This window comes from Hydra vulgaris, chromosome 02 (assembly GCF_038396675.1).
Source record: "Hydra vulgaris chromosome 02, alternate assembly HydraT2T_AEP".
Lineage (NCBI taxonomy): Eukaryota > Metazoa > Cnidaria > Hydrozoa > Anthoathecata > Hydridae > Hydra > Hydra vulgaris.
This window is the reverse complement of record NC_088921.1, coordinates 64994116-65017834: the sequence shown is the minus strand read 5'-3', so window position 1 is coordinate 65017834 and position 23719 is coordinate 64994116. Positions and strand designations below refer to the sequence as shown.

The 23719-nt window shown below is 28.2% G+C and overlaps 1 protein-coding gene across 1 annotated transcript in view; it reads right to left on the bottom strand.

The window, feature by feature from the left end:
• The window catches only part of LOC100209767 (transportin-3), an 88738-nt gene extending 68219 nt beyond the window's left edge, over positions 1-20519 (bottom strand). Inside the window, exons 1-2 of the mRNA XM_065791700.1 lie at positions 20360-20519; positions 7177-7266 (exon numbers count right to left, since the gene is read on the bottom strand). Of these exons, the coding sequence (XP_065647772.1) occupies positions 7177-7266; positions 20360-20473 (204 nt within the window). The 5' untranslated portion in view covers positions 20474-20519. The remainder of the gene's footprint in view (positions 1-7176; positions 7267-20359) is intronic.
• Between the last annotated feature and the right edge of the window lie 3200 nt (positions 20520-23719).

The following is a 23719-nucleotide window of genomic DNA, read 5'->3' as shown; positions in this document are numbered from 1 at the left end:
AGTGTATTCATATTGGGTTGGACTTAGATGCATAAACTAATTCTTCTACATAAGAAAGTATAGCTTCTTTTACTAATTTTGAAACATTTTTGAATGCATCTTTATGTGCATTTCGTAAATTTGCATTGATATATTTGAGCCATAATGTATGTTTTTCTTTTACTACTGTTTTTACCTCCAGTGTAACCCATGGTGCATCTTTTTTTGGTGGAACTAAAGTTGATGGTATGTTTTCAGCAATGGATTTTTTGTAGATATTATTAAGTAAGTTGAAATTATTGTTAACTGTATGACCTTCAAACATGGTATGCCAGTTGTTTGAAGCTATTTTGGTAGAGATTGCATCATAATCGGCACAACTCCAGATTAGACGGGGATGTGAGAGTTTTGGTGCTGTTTCTTTAAAATAAACAGCTAATATACCATTGTGATACAGGGTGATTGACCTGTTTATGTATACCTAAGTGGGTCATCTTCTGAGACTTTTATAAGCCTATCTGGATCATCACTAATTATCAAGTCAGGTGTTGATGATGGTTCAACGAGACTTGAATGACGGTAGGTTAGAAATGCTATTAGCTGTGTTAAGTTATTATCGTCTAAACAAAATTGGAACCTCAAATCTCGGGGGCATTCATCCATCACATGTCTAACGGTTGCAACTTTACCATTTATTTCAATAGACTCATACTATGTGTGGCTTTAATTAAAATCACCATATAATAACATAGAGGTGCAGTTATTAGTTAACATGCCCTGCTTTGTCTCTGTAATCGATTCAATTGTTTGAGTTAGAATAATGTCATTAATGTCGCGTGGTCTATATATACAACCTAGTAACAATGATATCATAATGCCATATAATTTGATTATATGCCATAATTGCTCAATAGACTTAGAGTTTATTTCTAACTTCTGTTGTAATTATATCACTTTTAGTGTATATAGCTATTAGGGTGCATCAAACTTCCTCATGGGTTAAATTCTTAATGGCGCTATAATAAACATGTTCCTTTGGTGTTAAGTAGTTACTGTGTGAAATATTATAAAAATATAAGTATTCCCAATGGGTATACTTATATTTTTATAATATTTCACACAGTAACATGAAGCCTGAAATATAGCTTACTACGGCATTATTACGATATTATTGCAAATTTGTATGTCTAACTTAGCATGAATGAAGAGTTTTATAATTCATATCTTCATACTTTTTGTAGAATGTTTCAAACTGTACCAAAAGCATGGCACAATCTGCTGTGAAGTTTATGCCAAAAAAGACTTGCCAGAAAAGTTCAGTGTTTGGAATAGGAGCCGGTATTACAGAAGCAGATACGGAGATAACTGGTTGCAGATTACAACAAGTGAACAAGTGCTGCGATGCTACATGTTTCATCAACAAGCTGGCCTGTCTATAAAGCAATCGAAACGTGACAGTGCAAAAAATGTGTTGAAGTAAGTCATTCCTCTCTACAAGAAAGCAAATATTCCAATAATAACAGAAAAGAAGGCCTGTGAAAAAATCATTGCACTGCCTGAAAAGAATGCAAAACTTTGTGAACTTCCTCTAGATCGTCGTTAAATTGTCAGAAGAACTCAGTTTGACATTTCTACGGTGGGTAAAAGATGCTGGAAAAGTCATGAAGAATGACGAAGACTTAAAGTTTTTAGAGTCCATGAAGACAGACCGCATAGCATCATTTGATGTCCAAAATATTGTAATCTCTAGATACAGGAGAAAAATGTATGTATGTATGTATGTATGTATGTATGTATGTATGTATGTATGTATGTATGTATGTATGTATATATATATATATATATATATATATATATATATACATATACATATATATATATTCCACTTTAAACCTAATTTATTCTTTGTTAACATTACTAATGTATATCATTTTTTGTTTACAAAATGTTTATATAAGTTACAATTAAATGAGAGCAAAATGGAGATTTGTGCCAGAGCCAGTTTTATTATTATGAAAATAACAGACAAAACATATACAGTAATTCCATGTAAAAATGGGACAAAAAATTGAAATTTTTCAGTCACCCTTTTAGATTTCTTTCAAATTTTAATCAATGGTACCTATCAATGTAAAATGAAAAAATGTAAAGTTTGAGCTCCCAAATCCAAACAGTTCAAAAGTTATGACACTTTAAAATTCAGCCTAAAATGCCCTATTTTTTTCCACATCCACCATTATGGAATTTGTAGTTGTACTTTTTAATGAATAATTTAAGATTTAGTGGAGGAATGCGGCTAAAAATTGGTACCTGACCATTTTTGAATGTGCTGATTTCAAAAATGTAGAGAAAATAATGAAATTAAAATTTTTTGATCATTATTTTTTAGTTTTAAAATGGTCAGTCAAACTTTTTGTTCTGTTACTATGAGTTGCGCTTCCACTCTCAGAGTTGCCCAAGTCTCATGGATTCAATTTTTTCCCCCAATGAAGTAGGTGACCCAAGGCTATCTTTAAAAAAAAGATGCTTTTAGTTTCTTGAAGAATAATTTAGATATGTCATTTTTAAGCTTATACAAAAAATTCTTTATTTGGACTTCGAAACTTTTTTAGCAATAATTTATGTGTAAATAGTTTAAGTTTTTGTGGAAGAAACTGACTGAAAATTTGTACCTGACCATTTTTGAAGATGCTGAATCTAAAGTTGAAAATAGAATGATCTAATTCTAAATGTTTGACAACTGTTTTTTATTTCAAAATGGTCAAAAATTACTTTACCATAAAACGAGGTAACGTTTTCTTTAATTCCAAGAGTTTCCTGACTATTATGGATTCAGTTGTGATGTGTAAAAACAGTTTTTTGAGGTTGGTTTTGATACATCAACTAAGTTTTGTGAAGTGATATGTCATGTAAAAATATTGTTTTGCGACATCTGTTGTGATGTATAAATATAGTTTTGTAAAATGCCAGTTATGTCCTATAAATATAGTTTTGAAACACTAATTGTATAAACATAAGAACTATTTTAATTTTAGATTATATAATTATTGAATCTTTTTGGTAATTCAGTTTCTCAGTAATGGCAAACAGTCAACAGTGCTCCATTGGAATCAACCTAGAAAGTAAATATCATCTTACAACATATACATATATGCTTGGAATTGAATCTTTTGAAAATTTCCCTGAATATGAAAGAGAAATATCAATGTGGAAGACTGGGCTATCAATAATCAATGTCAAATCAACAACTTGTCTCCATAATAAACATGTTTATTTGAAGCAATATGCAACTAAATTAACATGGTGCTGCAATCCATTTAATACTCATAACAAAGCTATAAAAGGTATTTATAGTAATTACAACTTTTTGTGAAAGTGTTGTGAGTTACAATAATAAAATTCTTGGCCAAGTTCTATTATAGCTATATTTAATTTTACTTTTAGCTGACTTCTGAAAGTGCACTATTAAATGCCATACAACTTTAAACTTTAAATGGTTTTATTAACATTTTTATACATATTAAAAGAGTTCTCCCTTTCTTTTAGGCAGTCTTTGTGAAATCAACTTGGATACAGCAACGTACCTATGCAGTAAAGGCAAATTTGTAGTACCAGGTGAAAAGCTTTGTCCACAATGCAGACATAAATTAGCGTCAAGTGAAGAATCAAAAGAAAATGAGTTGGAGAAAAAATGACCTGAAGACAATATGGAAAATGAAATTATACTGGAATCAGCAAGATCATTGCTCAACAGTACTTTGTGTGAATTTGAAGTGTCTCCTCTAAAAGTTCATTTACCCAAATCCTCTAACAAGCCTTTACTTGGAAAGAGAAAAATAAATCAAGTTGAAGAAGCAGTTATTAAGAAACTTGCAACTGCTCTAGATGTCACTGAAACTGATTTATTTGCACCAAACAACAATGAAGTTTTGAAAGAAATTCAAAACAAAGCTGGTGATCTAGACTTCTTTGTTGAATGCATGAAAGAAAAACTCAGTCTCTAACAGAAGCCAGCAACTAAAAATTTTGACATTGACCCCAAAATCTTGGTCTATTAGAAAAGCAGCAAGAGTTTTCAGTTTCCAAACAGAAAATTTAAAATGCAAAGTTGGTACGCGACCAAAAAGACATCATAGCATACCCTGATGTGGTCGAACAGCATTGAATCAGCAAAGATGTTATAGAACTTGTAAAGCTTTTTTACTGTGATGATGAGTATTCAAAGCAACTGCCAGGAAAAAAAAGACTGTAAATGTTGGGAAAAAAAATACATGTCAAAAAAATTGATTTTGCGTAACTTAAAGGAGCTCTATGTGGCATTTAGGATAAAGTACCCGGACCATAAAATTCGATGTTCTAAATTTTGCAATCTTCAGCCTAAAAGGTTTAATGCTGAGTGCTGTAGGCGTTGAAACATCTCACCATGAAATCATTGAAAAGATTGTTTGCAGCAGAAAATCGAAAGAGTGCATGATTCACTGATACAATAGTTGTCCTGGCATACAAGCTGCCCAAAATTATTTTCAGCAGTATCTCATACAAAACAATGATCCAAAAGAGCAATATGACAGTGATGAAAATGAACAGTCAGAAGATTGCAAACAACAGATAGAACTGAACTATTAACAATAAAACTTCCATTAAATGAATTTGGAGCTCCTGCGTGAAAAACTTGATAAAATTACTTCTTATTCATTTATAGCAAAATCACAATCTAGCTATCTGAAGCATCTCAAAGGAACAATTAGAATTGATGAGGTTATTGTAGAGGCTATTGGCAGATTTACAGAGAATTACACTTTTGTAGTACAAGACAAGATACAGAGTTACCATTGGAGCAAGAGTCATTGTTCTCTTCATCCAGTTGTCATCTACTACAAGAAAGTAAAATTGGAAATATCTTTTTTTTTTGTAATTTCAGATGATGTTGATCAATGAAGTTATGCATAAAACTGTAACTCATATTTAAACTCATCTTTGTCCCACAATTACAAATATTCATTATTTTTCGGATGGCTGTGCAGGGTAGTATAAAAACTGCAAACATTTTTACAATTTATGTCACCATGCTCAAGATATTTCTGTTCATTGCATTTGGAATTTTTTTGCAACAAGCCATGGCAAATCACCATGCGATGGAATAGGTGGCACTGTTAAAAGGCTTGTTGCAACTGCTAGCTTATAGAGTCCAACCACAGGTCAAATACTGTCTTCTCAAGCAATGTTTGAATACTGTCAAAGTTAATCAGTGGGATTATGTTTGTGTAGGTCACTACTGAAGAAAAGGAGCAAGTAAGAATTAAACTTACTGATGACTTTTAATAGCAGCCACTATTTCTAAAGGAGCAAGTAAGAATTAAACTTACTGATGACTTTTAATAGCAGCCACTATTTCTAGAAGTTTCCATCAATTTATGCCTTCTTTTCATTCAATCATAAAAATGAAAAGGGTATCAGATGATAATGGAATACTTCTAGAAGTTTCCATCAATTTATGCCTTCTTTTCATTCAATCATAAAAATGAAAAGGGTATCAGATGATAATGATTTTGCTCTAACATTTGACTTCCTCAATAAACAAAAATATGAAACTATTAAAATTGACTATGTTATGATGTTACAATACCTATTTTGCAAATACAACAAATTTTACTGGCTTGGTATGGTTGCTAAAGTTGATAAAGAGAATGATGATTTTATGGTAAAGTTTATGCATCCACATTATCCAAGGCGGTTGTAGTTCTGGCTAAAGCGGGATGATAATTGCTGGGTGTCAAGAATGAATGTTATTTCTCTTGTTAAAACACTGTCAATATCTCTAAAGAAGATGAAACTTTATTTAAACAGCTTTTATCTCGTCAGTGAAAGTTTATTAATATTTTACTTTCATTATTTAAATGATATCAACTTCAATTTTAGTAATATTGGATTATTCCTTTTTATTTCTATTTTTGAGCTTAAATCAATAAAGCAGGTTTTTTACTATTTTTCAAAAAAATTGGCACTTTAGTTTCTCATTTTTTAACACAACATTTGAGCATGCAACCAATATTTTGAAACAATACTTATTTTTAATAATTATTGACATTATTGCTTATTGTCTTATAATTAATAATTATTAGACATTAGGAAATAATGTCTAATAATTAAACTTTTGAAAACATTTATAAATATGCAAGTAATGAAAAGCAATATAATTTTTTTTTATATTTTTTCAGATAATTTTTCTACGATCTCTTATTTCACATTTAAAGTAAGGCAACTCCAGAAATAAGTGAAATGTAAACCATGGTTACATAACAAAAAAATTGACATTTGATATATAAACATTAAAATATTATTCTCAAATATTAAGAATTGGGTTATTTTCTCTTCATCTTTGTATTCAACACCTTTAAAAATGATCAGGTACCAATTTTTAGTCATATTCTTTTTCTAGAACTTAAATTATTCACACAAAAAGTATCACTATTAATTCTATAATGGAGAATGGAGGCCAAAAAAAGGATTTTTGTTTAAAATTCAAAATGACATTTCTTTATTATGCTTTAAGAAACCAAAACCATCTTTTTTTTAAAGATAGCCTAAGATCTAATACTTCATTTGAAAATTAAATTGAATCCATAAGACATGGGCAACTCCGGGAGTTAATGAAAGCGCAACCCATGGTAACAGAACAAAAAATTTGACTGACCATTTTAAAATCAGAAAATAACTATCAAAAAATTTAAACTTCAATATTTTCTCAACATTTTTGAATTCAGCACCCTCAAAAATGGTCAGGTACCAATTTTTAGCCACATTTTTCCACTAGATCTTAAACTATTCATTAAAAAGTAATACTACAAAATCCATAATGGCAGATTTGATAAAAAAAAAGAGGACATTTAATACCGAATTTCAAAACCTCATAACTTTTGAACCGTTTGGATTTGGGAGTTCAAATTTTACATTTTTTCATGTTTCATTAACATGTACCACTGGTTAAAATTTAAGAAAATCTAAGAAAACTTTTATAAAATAAAGAAAACTTTTATAAAAAAATAAAACATTTATGAAATGCTTTGCCTATTAAAGATTTTTTATATATTATTTGGATAGATTTTATATATATTATTTGGATAAAAAAAAATAAAAATTAAACAATAACTATTATGATGATGTCCATAATGAATATAAAGTCATTAATTTATAAACCTTAGTTTTCATTGTTTGGGCAGCAAAATATATAGATTCTTGGTCTCGGTGTTGACGTAAAATTTGATCAGACAATTCCCAAGCATAGACCTAAAATAAATTATCTATAAGTGAACAAACAGTTTAATGATGCAAACTATTTATATATTATAATCTATTTATAATATATAAATAGTTTTATAGAAAATCACTTAACAAAAATATTTTCCATTAAACACTGTGTTTCATCAACAAAGATTCATCAGAAATGGATGATCAAATTAATAAAACTTCAATTTATACCAAAAATTAAATTACAGGAAGTTGCGAATGTCTTAACTACTGTAAATTTTCACACATTTGTGGAATTTGCTGACACTATTATAAAAAGAATTCTTTAGAAATGATTACTTATGCTATTTTTTTAAATGTTTTTTTAAAAAGGGTAGTTAATGTAAATATTATTTGAACTCATTTATTTTTATAGTTTTTTAGGAGAAACTTATTTTCGTGCCTACATTTAGAAATTAATTACGATCTTTTGTTTTATAAGCATTATTGATTTGCATGTGTAATTATTTCAAATTTTTCTTGTAGGCATAGTATGCATTTTTTGGAAATATTGTTATATGCAGGCGCTGTTTTAAGGATAAACCAATTCAGTATAAAATCATCAATATTTTTTTCTTTTAATTCCTATATATATTTTGACAGCATGGTGTCTTTTGAATACTTTTTATTCTTGAAAGATTGCTTATGATAGAGAAAACATTTTTTCCATTCACCCTCTGTTATGCCAATATATTGTTTATCAGGTACATTCTTAGAGGAAACAACACATTTATATACCACATTTTTTGATAAACAACTTCCACTCATTGGACAATTGATTTTTTGTTTACAATTACAATTTTCTGTAGTTTTTTCATTTAGGATATCTTTTTTAATTAACTAAGCCTTATTGTGACCTTTTATATATCTTTCCATATTTTTTGTGCAACTGTAGCTAACTTTAATTGTATTTCGATTAAAAATTTTATGTAATTTATTAGATCGCGGGAAATGCTTATCGACCAATTTTAAAAACACTTTTCCTATGTTAGTAGAAACATTTTTGCTATATGGGGGGTTGAACCAAATAAGTGGATTTTGAAAATTTTGAACTAAAATTTGACCCTGAAAAAAAGAATACAAAAAAACGAAATTAAACTAGAAATGTAATTTGGTTCAACCCCCCATATAGCAAAAATGTTTCTACTAACATAGGAAAAGTGTTTTTAAAATTGGTCGATAAGCATTTCCCGCGATCTAATAAATTACATAAAATTTTTAATCGAAATACAATTAAAGTTAGCTACAGTTGCACAAAAAATATGGAAAGAATTATAAATGGTCACAATAAGGCTTAGTTAAACAAAAAAGAAATCCTAAATGAAAAAACTACAGAAAATTGAAATTGTAAACAAAAAATCAATTGTCCAATGAATGGAAGTTGTTTATCAAAAAATGTGGTATATAAATGTGTTGTTTCCTCTAAGAATGTACCTGATAAACAATATATTGGCATAACAGAGGGTGAATGGAAAAAACGTTTTGCCAATCATAAGCAATCTTTCAAGAATAAAAAAAAAAATATATGTATATATATATATATATATATATATATATATATATATATATATATATATATATATATATATATATATACATATATATATATATATATATATATATATATATATATACATTTAAAAAATAAACTATGATATTCTTTTATTCAAGTTCTTCCGCCATTACAAAATTTGTTAATCAAATGATCTATTTTACAAATAAATAGAAATTTATTTTGTGATTTTTCTATTATATAAGTGTTGAAAAAAAGAAAAAACGTCAAATAGAGCAAAAGCATTTTAAAAAACTATAAGATGTGAAAACAAATTAACGTAAGTAAAAAGAATTAACAAAGTTTCTCATAGTTGTAGAGTACATAGCAAATTAGTTTCATAAAAATCATGAATAAATTGCAAAACTTTCATTGATGTTATAAAATTATAAAATTGATATTATAAAATATAATATGATTTTTTCCTCGACTGTAGCTAAAAATAACAACCACCCTTAAAAAAAAATACAAAAGGTGTATGAAAAATATATAAAAATTTGTTATTTTAAAATTTCCATTTTTTAATTATTAAATTTTTCTAGTTTATTTAATTAAAATTTGATATTTTGTTACAATTTTGTTTCCTTTTTTTAATATTGTTTTTTTTTCCTCAGTAGATAAGTTTAGCTTTTTACCGCAAATTATTAAAACGCTTTAAAAGTTAAAAAATGCGAACTACCATGGTCAGTTTGTCTAAAAAAAAACTCTAAATGTGGACAAACAAGGTGTGCAACTGCATATGCTCCCCGGGAAGCCTTGTTCTGTGAAGATTTTTCTTCTGAGAACTATTTTCTGAGAACTAATTCAAAAGGATTTAATTTCAAATGTGTTTGCTGTTAAAATCAATAGCACAACTCAGAGGTTTGTTCCCATATTCAAGATAAGAATGTTCCATTATATACCTTTGTCAGTGGATCTTGAATTTGGCATGTATAGATTCAGTGATTCCCTCACTGAAAATTCCCTAGACAGTTTCATTTTTTTCAGCAAATTCCTTAATGTGATGAAAAATGTCATCTGCTTTGAAAGTAACTGATATTCCAAGAGCTATGAAAGAATGCTTGAATTCTGAAATTCTTTGACAGAATATTGCCTTTAACATGTTTTATTTTCATTGAGTTATTTAACATGTTTTATTTTCATTGAGTTGTTTAGAGTTTTGCTTCTTATTTGCCTCTATAGCTCTTTTTTTCATTGAGTTTTATTAATGTTTTGATAATGATAAAGGGTTAGGACTGAAAACTCTGGTATGGTCAGTTTCAGGGTAGACTTTTGTTTTTTGATTCAATATATCATATATATTTATATATATATATATATATATATATATATATATATATATATATATATATATATATATATATATATATATATATATATATAAATTAGTAAAAACACTTTTTGAAACAAAAAATCTAATTTTTGTCTTCAACAACTTGTTCATCAGGAAGATTCTTCCTGATGAACCTAATTTATATATATTTATATATATATATATATATATATATATATATATATATATATATATATATATATATATTATATATATATATATATATATATATATATATATATATATATATATATATATATATATATATATTCTGTATGCAATTATATTATATGTATCTTCTTATATAGACAAACATATATACAATCTTCTCCGTTTAGCCAGCACTTTCGCGCTCAAGTCTTTTGGCACACACCAGCAAAAACTTTGGTGAGTGTGTAAAAAAGCGCATGCCAAAAAACTAAAAGAGTTTTATTTTATATTGCAACATAACTTTTTTGTTATTTTGTGCAACTTTTATGAAAAATGGTTTAATTTACCACTTTTTTTTTAAAACTATTTTATTTAGTATTTATTAAATGCATTCTTTTTGCTATTTTTATTTTAATCTAAAAAAGGCTAACTAAAAAATGACTATCCTGCCAGTGATAGCATTATTATTAACAATCAAAAGAGCTATATATACAGAGAAGGCTGTATATATAGCTCTTTAGATTGTTAATATTAATGCTATCAAGCTTAATCTCTTAAAAAATTATACTGAACCTTATGTTAATGTGTTCTAAATGTGATTTAAGGTTGAGAAAAAATAAAGTAATTTTCAACTTTTTTTTAATTTCTTAAAACTAAGGATTAACTTTAATTTGCTTTTTTATTACTTAAATCTTTAATTTGCTAATTTTTGTTCATTCTATTAAATAATACATTGTTTTTAACATGATGGAAAAATTTGAAAAAAATGCATTTCAAAAACATTTCTACTTAAATATTCAAAACAAAAAATGACTTTGTTTTTTATATTTTTACTGTATTTTACAAGGAAAATGTTTCTTTGAATAACGTTTATTTATTGTATTTTTAATTTTTATTTTTAAGTTGATATGAAACCATTTGACGAACAATACTTACATTTTCCTTTTGCCTATCCCTTAAAAAAAAAATCAGACAGTAATTAAAAGCATTAGTAATGTAGTGGCAGAGCGCTCGCTTCATAAACAAGAAAATCCAAGTTTAATCTCACCATATCCCTTGCAATCACAGTTGTCCAAAAAGGGGTCTTAACCTCTTCGGAAACGACCCAAAAAATCCCTAGGGGTGATTCTATACATATAATATATCAAAGCTTAAAAATCTGCCACATTTTGAGCTTGATATAATGAATCAAAAAACAAAAGTCTACCCTGAAACTGACCATACCAGAGTTTTCAGTCCTAACCCTTTATCATTATCAAAACATTAATAAAACTCAATGAAAAAAAGAGCTATAGAGGCAAATAAGAAGCAAAACTCTAAACAACTCAATGAAAATAAAACATGTTAAATAACTCAATGAAAATAAAACATGTTAAAGGCAATATTCTGTCAAAGAATTTCAGAATTCAAGCATTCTTTCATAGCTCTTGGAATATCAGTTACTTTCAAAGCAGATGACATTTTTCATCACATTAAGGAATTTGCTGAAAAAAATGAAACTGTCTAGGGAATTTTCAGTGAGGGAATCACTGAATCTATACATGCCAAATTCAAGATCCACTGACAAAGGTATATAATGGAACATTCTTATCTTGAATATGGGAACAAACCTCTGAGTTGTGCTATTGATTTTAACAGCAAACACATTTGAAATTAAATCCTTTTGAATTAGTTCTCAGAAAATAGTTCTCAGAAGAAAAATCTTCACAGAACAAGGCTTCCCGGGGAGCATATGCAGTTGCACACCTTGTTTGTCCACATTTAGAGTTTTTTTTTAGACAAACTGACCATGGTAGTTCGCATTTTTTAACTTTTAAAGCGTTTTAATAATTTGCGGTAAAAAGCTAAACTTATCTACTGAGGAAAAAAAAACAATATTAAAAAAAGGAAACAAAATTGTAACAAAATATCAAATTTTAATTAAATAAACTAGAAAAATTTAATAATTAAAAAATGGAAATTTTAAAATAACAAATTTTTATATATTTTTCATACACCTTTTGTATTTTTTTTTAAGGGTGGTTGTTATTTTTAGCTACAGTCGAGGAAAAAATCATATTATATTTTATAATATCAATTTTATAATTTTATAACATCAATGAAAGTTTTGCAATTTATTCATGATTTTTATGAAACTAATTTGCTATGTACTCTACAACTATGAGAAACTTTGTTAATTCTTTTTACTTACGTTAATTTGTTTTCACATCTTATAGTTTTTTAAAATGCTTTTGCTCTATTTGACGTTTTTTCTTTTTTTCAACACTTATATAATAGAAAAATCACAAAATAAATTTCTATTTATTTGTAAAATAGATCATTTGATTAACAAATTTTGTAATGGCGGAAGAACTTGAATAAAAGAATATCATAGTTTATTTTTTAAATGTATTTATAATGTTTGATGCCCATCTGACATTGTTTCCTTTATATTGCTCCATTTTAAACGTTAAGGCGAATTACTTGAGATACTGAACATAACGATTGCTCTGTTTTAAAAACTAAAAAAAAACGTTTCGAATAGGCTCCTAAAAATTTGCAGATTTTGGAGCACCGATAACAAAAGTTCATCAGGAAATAAACTAACGTGTTTAAATGAACATTTCGGAGAACCTGACAAAAGTGCAGACTATTTCAATAGGGGTAGTAAAAACAACCAAATATTTTATATATGAATATTAATATTAATGACTTTTTATCATTTTACATGAAAAACTTGTTAAAAATATTTTGCAAATAAATAACAATTAGTTTTCTTGTTTTCCTGTGCATTGATAAAAATAGTTTAGCAAAAACATTTGAAAACAAATTTTAAAGTTTTCCTTATTTCTAGCACAAATAATAAAGTATTTCCTTAATATACTGACTCACAAAAGTCACAAATAGATTGTATATTAAAAATATTTTTGTTTTCGTTATATTCTTATCTGTTATTTCTTTCTCAACTTGTATTAATTTTGGCAGTGGAAAATAATAAACCCCCTAACAGCTGTTTTCTTATTTTTTAAATTTAAAAAACTTTTTATTTATGAGTAGTCATAGGTGCCTAATACATGAGAGGGGACTTTTATTAATTTTCAGAAATTTTTCTCACAACTAAATCTGCCCTAAATTCTAATAAAAATTCTTGAGTTGCCATCACTGTCTTTATCAATGGCTGAATTATTATTGGTATTATGTTCCAGCGAGTTTTAACATCAAGATGAAATTTAATTTCTTTTCCGAGTAGAGCCTTGATTGAAAAGCTTGAGTTCAAACGCTTGACAATTTGATATATTTTATCAACTTGCATGAGTTCTCAAGTAAATCATTGTAATCAATATCATCTTCACATTCATCATTTATAACATCAGAGATATTTCAAAGACATTTAAATGTTGTTTCATTATTTCAAGCATATTAAGTGCACTGCATGAACCTAAAGTTTGAATTAATTCCATTTTATATGTGATATTGTCAGTTTTATCATGAATATTAACAAAATATCTTAGTTCTCTTGAATTAGTAACCTAATTCAAGAGAACTAAGATATTTTGACAATTTAAAAAAATTTAAAAATTGTCCATGATTCTAGCGCAAATTATAAAGTATTTCCTTAATATACTGACTGAAAAAAGTTGCGAAAAAATTGTATATCAAATGTTTTTATTTTCATTATATTCTTATCTGCTATTTCCCTCGACTTCTATAAATTTTGCTAGTGGAAAATAAAAACGTCCTAAAAAAAAAAGAGAAAATAAAACAGTAAAATCTCTAGGTATATTTTTTTTTTTACAAAATCTTACTTTTTTTAATTTTCAATTTTTCCTTAGTTTATTTTATTTAGATTTTCTATTTTGTATGGTATTTGTTTCTTTTTCTTGCTTATTGCTAATTATTCATTGTAGTTTCTTATAGCTTTATTTTGCCAAAAATTCTTAAAAGGCCAAATAAAAAACTTTTAAAAGGCCATATAAAAACCTGGTGAAGTTGTTTAAAAAAATTGCTTTAAACATGGATGAACAAGGTGTGTGACTGCATGTGCTTCCCAGGAAGACTTGAATGGCCATATCCTTCCTCTCATACAAGTTGAAAAGATTAAACTATTGTTAAACATTCAAACCATTCTGGCTTCCAAAAGTTAATTCTAAATTAAACACTTCTTCAGTTTGTGCAGACAAGATTTTTATCATAGTCTTAAAAAAGTGTTCTTCAGAACTCTCTTCAATTTTTGCTAAACTATTAAAAAGTGCTAAATAAGTTTTCAATTTTTAAAACTCTGGAAAACACATGACCTCTCCAACTATCCTACGATTAGTCTTCACTCTTATTAGTTTCTTTATATAAAGTTTTTGAGATTATTAAATCAATTCTTTTTAACTGCAGTATTAACGTTATTCTTGAACGCCTAAACTCTAGTTCATTTGGATCAACTTTAAGGGTACCACAAGGTTCTATCTTTGCTCCTGTATTGTTACTTATCAACAATAACAATATTCATGAAAATTCTACATCTAAAGTGGCTCTATTTGCTGAAAACTCAACTTTATACTCTTTTCCTGACAAAAAGTAATCACTTTTTGATTGCTTAGAACAAGCAGCCAGTAGCAAATGACCTGGATTGATATTTGACCAGGGCCAGGTTTGATAAAATATAGCCGGGGTTTGTGACCAGGGCTGCATAAACATTTATACATCCTAAAGTTTTTTTATTCAAAATTCATGTTATATTTTTTATATATATGCATACTACTGTGATCAAAGAGTAAGGTGAATTTTTTATAAAATGAAAAATCTTTATTTATTCTTCCAAATCTGTATCGTCCCCCTCAAAATAATCCCCCCCCCCGGCCCCAATGCACTTTTGCCAACGTTTTTTCCAGTCTTCGAAGCATGCCGAAAAGTCCTTGGTAGGGATAGCCTCCAATGCGCGTGCCGATTCACATTGGATCTCTTCAATGGACTCAAAACGATTTTCGCGGGGTGGTCTCTTGAGCTTTGGGAACAGCCAGAAGTCACACGGTGCTAAGTCGAGCGAATACGGTGGTTGTGGAGCAACATGGGTAGAGTTTTTGGCGAAAAACTCACGAAGAACCAGTGCTGTGTACGAAGGCACATTATCGTGGTGCAAAATCCAAGAGTTATTGGCCCATAATTCCGGTCTCTTTTTGCGAATAGCTTCACGCAAACGTCACATAACGCTTAAATAATATTCCTTGTTGACTGTTTGGCCAGTTGGAAGGAATTTGTAGTGCACGACACCACAATAATCAAAGAAAACAGTCAACATGACCTTGATTTTTGAGCGACTTTGACGTGGTTGCTTCGGTCTCAGCTCGCCTTTTTCACGGTATTCACTCGATTGGTCGGTTGTTTCAGGGTCGTATGCGTAGACCCAAGTCTCATCGCCAGTAATAATTTGTTTGTAGACGTCTTGATAGTCAGAAAGCATTGCTTCACATGTTTTAACGCGACGCTCTTTATCAAAGAAATTGAGAAATTTCGGCACCAAACGTGATTTGAGTCTTCTGAGGCCCAAATGATCCTTCAAAATCGCTTGCACCGACCCAAATGATATTCCAACCATGTCAACAAGGTCTCGAATGGTTAACCGACGATTTGCAAGCACCAATTCTTTGATTTTGTCGATGTGGCGATCATCAATCAAAGTTGATGGTCATCCGGAGCGTTCCAAGTCATCAACACGTTCTCGGCCTTCTTTGAAGTCTTTGTACCACTTGTAAACATTTTTTTGAGACATAGTCTCTTCACCGAAGGCCTTTTGCAACATTCGATACGTTTCAGCAGCAGAAATATCATTCCGCAAACAAAATTTAATAGCACTTCTTTGCTCAACAAAATTAGACATCGTGAAAATCGCCGAATGCACTTTTGGTACTTCAGAAACAAGCATAAACAAAAAAAAAAATTATGAGTATGACATGTAATTTGGCGCAAATGTTAATGACATTCCTACCAACTTAAAAATAAAAAAGATTGGACGATTCGAATAAGGTCGGAAGTTTAAATTAAAAATTCACCTTACTTTTTGATCACAGTAGTATATAAACATCATTATGATCAACATGATCATTTTAATTATATAACAATGAAAGGATATTGTATGCCAACATCTAAATAAATTTTTTTTTTTTTTTTTTTTTTTTAGATTATTCACCTCCCCAAGGCCCGAGGGGGGGGGGCCACTACAGTCGAAAAGGCTACTCATTTTTTTTGTGTTTTTTTTTTATTTTTTAGTTGTTATTCGTGGTGCAACCCTCTCTCAACTCATTAACTCCGAAACACGAACCTTGCCGAGCAAGGCCGCTGCGCGGAGAAACTAAGTTGATAGCAAACAGATATGTTTATATCCGTAATAAGTATGCATAAATTGCATTCTGGAAGCTTTTATTCCTTCTGGAATAAAAGTTTGGAAGTTTTTATTACTTTTCTTTAACTTTAAGTCAAACTTCATTCTACTCCACATTTTTCAACATTAATCATTTTTACAAGAACATCTCTCTTAAGAACAAGTGTCCTTTTATTATTGCAAGAAGCCAATGTAAAAAAGTCCTGTCTGATGTTAAGTTCTGTTATTCTCAGTTTACTAAATCTTGTATCTTATCTCAGATGTTAGGTTCTAGAGACCTTTAATTAGTTTTCAACAGTGTCACTGATTCATGGGACTGATCTTATTATTTTTCCCCAGAATAAATCAGAGTTATAGCAAAGAAATCGTACTCTAATTTAACTCTTGAACATAATGGCCATACTCTTTCTGACAATTAAACAGATTAACCCATTGTTAAACATAGAAATCATTCTGGCTTCCAATGCTAAAGTTAATTCTCAATTAAACACTTCAAGTTTGTGCTCCAGAATAGATTTCCATCATAGTCTTAAAACAATGTTTTCCAGATTTTTCTTCAATTTTTGCTAATCTTTTAAAAAGTGCTAAATTTTTAAATTTTTTTCAATTTTTGGTTTCAATTTTTAAAAACTCTAGAAAACACTTTGACCTCTCCAACTATCCTACGATTAGCCTTCATTCTGTTATTCTTTTCTTTATATAAAGGTTTTGAGGTTGTTAAATTATTTCTTTCTAACTGCAGTAGTAAAGTTATTCTTGAAGGCCTACCCTCTTCTTTACTTTAAGTAACTTTAAGGGTACCACAAGGTTCTATATTTGCTCCTGTATTATTTCTTGTCTACAATAATGATTTTCATGAAATCTAAAGTGGCTTTGTTTGCTGACAATTCAACTTTATACTCTTGTCTTGACAAAAAAATTTCACTTTTTAATTGCTTAGAAAAAGATTTTTAATTTGATCTCTCTTCTGTAACAGCCTAAGGCTTGCAGTAGCTTAAGGATTTTAATTCTGGACTTAAAATTCAATTTTTGTTAAGCAACAAAATTAATTTATCTACTGCAAAAAAATATTGCATTATTGTTGGCATTCCTATATTGACAAATAAAACCTTCTTACTCTCAGACAAAGTCTGAAAGCACATTTTAAATGTAACTAGACCTGCTTTATCTGCCAAGCTTTAGCCACTCTCCTAATCATCCTAATTGCATTTCTTTCTTTTTTCTACAAAATACTATCATGGTCAATCAGGCCTGGCCAGAAAGGCATGTGATTTCACGCCATAATATGACCACACAAATACTATTTAACTTGACTACAGCTGTTAATATGTTTTAAAACTTTGTATATGTTTTAAAAACGCGCTAAAAAAATCATAACTATAAAGAAACTTAAAAAATAACTTATCGTGAAAGAAGCAAATAAATCTTGCCAAAAAAGATTACGAAAAACAAAATAACAATAACTTAGCTAAAACTAAAATAGCAGAAATAAAATTAAAATAAATAATAAACTATAATGATAAGATTATCTAAATTACATTTGGAATAAATAACTTTGAATCGTTTATCTTTACTAATGTTTTTATAATATAATATTATGCAAAACGCTTTTTAAATAAAGTAACAACTTACAACTGACATTTGTTTAATTAACGCGCACATTTAAAGTTTCTTAAAAAAAGATTCTTAACAATCCTTCGCACTAAAGAAAAATAATTAAATCATTTATTTAAAAAAAAATTATATAACTTTTTTTTATTTAAAAACATTTATAATAAAAAATAAATGCTTATATAAATATTAAAAAACATATATTATCCATTGATGTTTTTATAAAAAATCATTAGCAGTGATTTGTACTTTATATAAAAAAATTTCGCTAATATAAAAACATTTGTTAAGAAAAAAGTTTCAATATTATTTACTTTAACACATAATTAAAAAATCATTTTTATTTAGCACGTTTTTGATATGTAAAAAGCTGTGGTCAAATTGTCAAAACTAAGTATTATTCGCCTGATTATATAAAGACGTGCAATTGCATGCCTTCCTGACCAAGACGGGTTATAACATATACTACCTGCATGTTTTCCTTTTTTATACAACCTTCAACTTATCAAGTCTTCAGTTAACTGTTTCCTAGCATTTTAATCCTACCATTTAATTTAAAGTAAATCATAACTTAATCATGGTTGCTTGCAACCATTTTGGAAGCAAATTAGAGTTAAAAATATCTTAAATAATATGCCAGTATTTAATAAATAGTAAATGACAGTAAAACTATAACATATAAAGTATTATACATTTTTTGTAGTCCCGGCTATCAAACCCTGCTAAATCTAATAATTTTGCCAGGGCTAGGTCTGCAAAAAGTCTCATTTTTACCCGGGACCCTGGTCACTAACTAACCCTTATATAAAGTCTCAAAATTTTTATTGGTTTAAGCTACTTTATTATACAACATATATAATTGTTTATTTAACTATTAAATTGTAAATATAAATATTTACATTTTTAATTTATTCATTGAATGTTAATGTATCTAAAAATTCTTCTTTGTTTTAAAGTTATATCCATTACCTATAAAACCACCCCTCTAAAGGATTTTTTGAGTCGTTACCAAAGAGACTAGGACCTCTTTTTGGACAACTAAATAGCACACCTCTTAACTGGTTTCTGGAGACCAGAATTTATAAAAAATAATGTACTTCATAGTAAATATAAAAATTTTGTAAATGAGGCCTAGAGCATTGAACCAAACCATCATTATGCATAAGTGAGATTGCCTAATGTTCATAAAAACAGGTTTATTAAACAGCTTGTTCCCAATTGAGCACATGCTAAATTATAATAATTAAAGTATAATCTTGAAACATCTCCTATTAATAGCTATCCTCAAACTTCTTACGGTAGCAAAAAAATTTCTTTAACAAAATATAACATTGACTATTAAATTTTTTTTTTTTTTTATGGAAAAGAAATAAAAATTTAATAGTCAATGTCATATTTGCTTATATATATGTGGTAGTGGTGTAGTGGTAGAGCGCTCGCTTTCTAAGCGAGAGGTTCCGAGTTCGATTCCCACCACGTCCCTGGTAGTACCGCGCTCAACTTGTTTCTCCGCGCAGCGGCCTTGTTTGTCAAGGTTCGTGTTGCGGAGTTATAGAGTTGAGAGAGGGTGATAACCACAAGTAGCCTCCTCATCTGTAGTAGCCTTCTCGGCTTTGGGGAGGTGAATTATTTAAAAAAAAAAAAAAAAATTTGGTTATTCACTACAAATACTATTATTAGAACAAACACCATCTAAGGCTTGGTTATTCACTACAAATACTATTATTAGAACAACCACCATCTTAAAAGCTTCTCCTACCTTTACGTACAATTAAATTTTGGGTTTGCTTCAACATGAACCCAATTTACAATTTATTTAACATCTTCAACAGGGCTATATTATAAGTATTATTTTTAAGTATTTAGTATTTTAATATATTTTAATGTTGATTATAAATGAGTTTGTCAATTAGGTTGCATCTTTTCATATATAAAATAAGCTCACTGGTTGTTAGTTCTTTTTTTTTCCTGTAAAACTTTTAAATCTAAGTTATTTTCATATGTCAAATAAAAATAGATAAATAAATGCAAGCATTATTATGTAATTAAATCTAAAAATATAATTATATATTTCAAAAAAATATATAATACAACTTACGGACTGCTGAAACTCATCAAGCCAATGTGAAGCTTGTTCTTTACCTTCTAATTTTTCAGAATGATATAGAGCATCAACTGCATTGTAAACATGTTGTAGTGTTGGTCGTTCCATGTTATAGTTACTATTTAAAAAAAATTTAATCCAAATAAATTTAATAAAACAATTACCAATTATCCAACAATCTTATTGCATGCTTTTATTTTCTTATTTAAATAGATTATAATAATTTGAAAATTTTTAAGGACTTTTGTTTTTTGTTTGTTTTTGTTCTTTAGTTAATATCAAAAGTTTGTCTGATACCATTATAAAAAACTAGAATGAAAATATATATTAGATTATCAGAAGCTGAAGGATAGCTTATTTATATAAGCATTTGCTCACAATTTTTTGCTTATCTTAATCAATACAGCTTTTTTAGGAAAAGAAGAAAAAAACAAAGAATAATGAATGAAAGAATTGCTGCCCCATGCCAAACCTTCTGCCAATGTAGCAGCACTCTGCTACATTGACAGAAGGTTGATGTATGCACTGAAGCCGGCAGCAGGCTATTTCAGTATGATGTCAAACTATATAAATATATATATATATATATATATATATATATATATATATATATATATATATATTATATATTTATATATATATATGTATATATATATATATATATATTGAGAGAGAGAGAGAGAGAGAGAGAGAGAGAGAGAGAGAGAGAGAGAGAGAGAGAGAGAGAGAGAGAGAGAAAGAAAGAGATGAGTGAAAGTATTCATTATTCAATTAATATTTTTTATATATATATATATATATATTTATATATATATATATATATATATATATATATATATATATATATATATATATATATATATATATGTATATATATATATATATATATATATATATATATATATATATATATATATATATATATATATATATATGTATATATGTGTGTATATATATATATATATATATATATGTATATATATTTATATATATATATATATATATTATATATTATATATATATATTATATATTATATATTATATATATATATTATATATATATATATATTATATATATTATATATAATATTTGAATTATGAAATATAGTTATTTACTATTTGAAAAAAAAATTTAATTTTATCTTGTAAATACGTAAAGTTGAACATAAAATAGAATAGGTGTTCAACTTTAGTTTGATTTAAAGTTATTTAAACATTTTTTAATTGAATTCGCGCGATTAGGCTTCCACCAAACTCTCCTGTTTATATATATTATAGTAATTAAATGCATTGAAACTTTACTAATATTGTCATACGGCATTACGTATATACTTTTAAACTTTATAAAATTATGAGTCTAATAATGCTCAGGCATATAGTCTACATGTGCACTTATCGATAAAATGGTGATCAAAAAGAGCTTAACTAAGTTTTTATTGTTTTAGTTCGGTTGAAATGTAATACAAATTCGGTTTTGTTTCAGTACCGTGAATTTTTATTTTAATATAACCGCAGGATGTACTGATTATTTTCTTAAAAAATGGGACTAGAAAATATTTTTTACTTTTTTTAGTCCTTTTTTTGTGCAGGTTAAAATGAAAAACGTTAAAAAGTAAAAATTAAATTAGCAATTCCGTATTTTTTTTTTTTACGGGGTTTTTATACTCATCATAAACCGTGACTTTTTGCGTTCTTATTTAAAACGATTATGTTGAAATCTTTAAATTTTCTATGTTTAAAAGACAGATCCGTAGCAAATAAGTGACAGCACAGACATGCCATGTAAAAGCATGGTTTGTATTGTTAAAGCTTATGTCACGCTATGTGCTCAAACAATATTCATCGCTATTCAGCACTACTTGTTATTATCTATTTTAACGATATCCCTGACGCAATCAAACTGAAGGCTGCACTTTTTGCAGACGACACAAAAATCTTTAGTTCTTTTGAAAATATCTCATCAAAAATTAAAAAACGAAATTAACACTCTTGTTATATGATCGTACGGATCATATAACAAGAGTGTCAATTTCGTTTTTTGCACCTAGGCCCTTGGAGTTTCCGGGTCTGGTGTGGCAGATGCTTTAATTTTATAGCATCTTAAAGTCAAAAATTCCCAGCCCACTGTTTATAATTTCAAGGTTTAAAATACTACTTTTAAGTGGTTGAATAAATTTGTTTTGCCATAAATTAATAGAATTTCCTTTTTTAATTTTTTTTTCATAAACTTCTGGAATAGGAAAGATGTTCACATCAAAGGTATGTATGCGTGATCAACTAATAAATCTTCTTCTATTTCGTAACTTGCTATTATACTGGGCATCTTTCCAATTATTATCACAATTGCTCAATTAATATTTACTCTAATATAATATTTTCTTATGTTTCCCCGAAGCTTTTACGGTGGATAAATTTACAACCCACGGCTTCTTAAAGAAAAATATCAAAGGGATCGTCCATAGATTACGTAACGCAAACTTTCACAATAAACAAAACAAAAAAGATCAAAAGTTTTCCCTCGCGTAGGGTAATAAATAAAAAATAAAAATAGCCCATTAAGTTTAATGAAAATTGCCGCGTAAAACACCTTAATATCTCCTACTTCTGTTTTTTAAATATGTTTTGCGTTGCTTAATTTATGGACGATCCCAAATAGAAAACATATTAAGAAGATCTTTCAAACAAGTTAAATTTAGTTAAAAAACAAACTTAAAGGTTCTTTTTGAAACATATTTATATATTTTAAATGAAATCAAATTTTTTTACTAACTGTGTTCTACTTTTTATATACAATTTTACTTTAATGATTTTTTATTTTATTTTTTTTAACAAAACTTTGATAATCTTAAATATTATTGCATCAAGTGAAGCATGATTTTAAAGCAATTTTTTATGCAGAAACTTGTTTTTAGTTTTTTGTTTTTTTCTGGCCAGAGCAGACATCAAAACGTAGACCTTTTGGTTCTGAGCCCCAGAACAACTGTTCCACAGCTTAACTCCAATAGACACAAGCTGTGTTTTAGACGTCTATAACACGTCTTGTTTCTACTAAAAAAGCGTTCTAAAAAATTTAAACTTTGAATTAAATAACTACGTATCAGGTCACTAACCTTCTAATTAGGATTCTTCATTATCAGAATCCTCTTATCATTGTACCTCTTTTCAACACCTTAAAGCTGACTGGGACTCTTTCCGTGATTTTCTTTGTGTAAGCCCTTGCGTAGAAATCTTTCGTCTTCCTGCTAACAAATGTGCTTCTTATGTAAATTTTTGGATTCAACTGGCATGGAACCTTTTATTCACTCTCGACTATTCCAAGGCAATCCTCACTCCTCTCCATTATTTTTTTCTCAT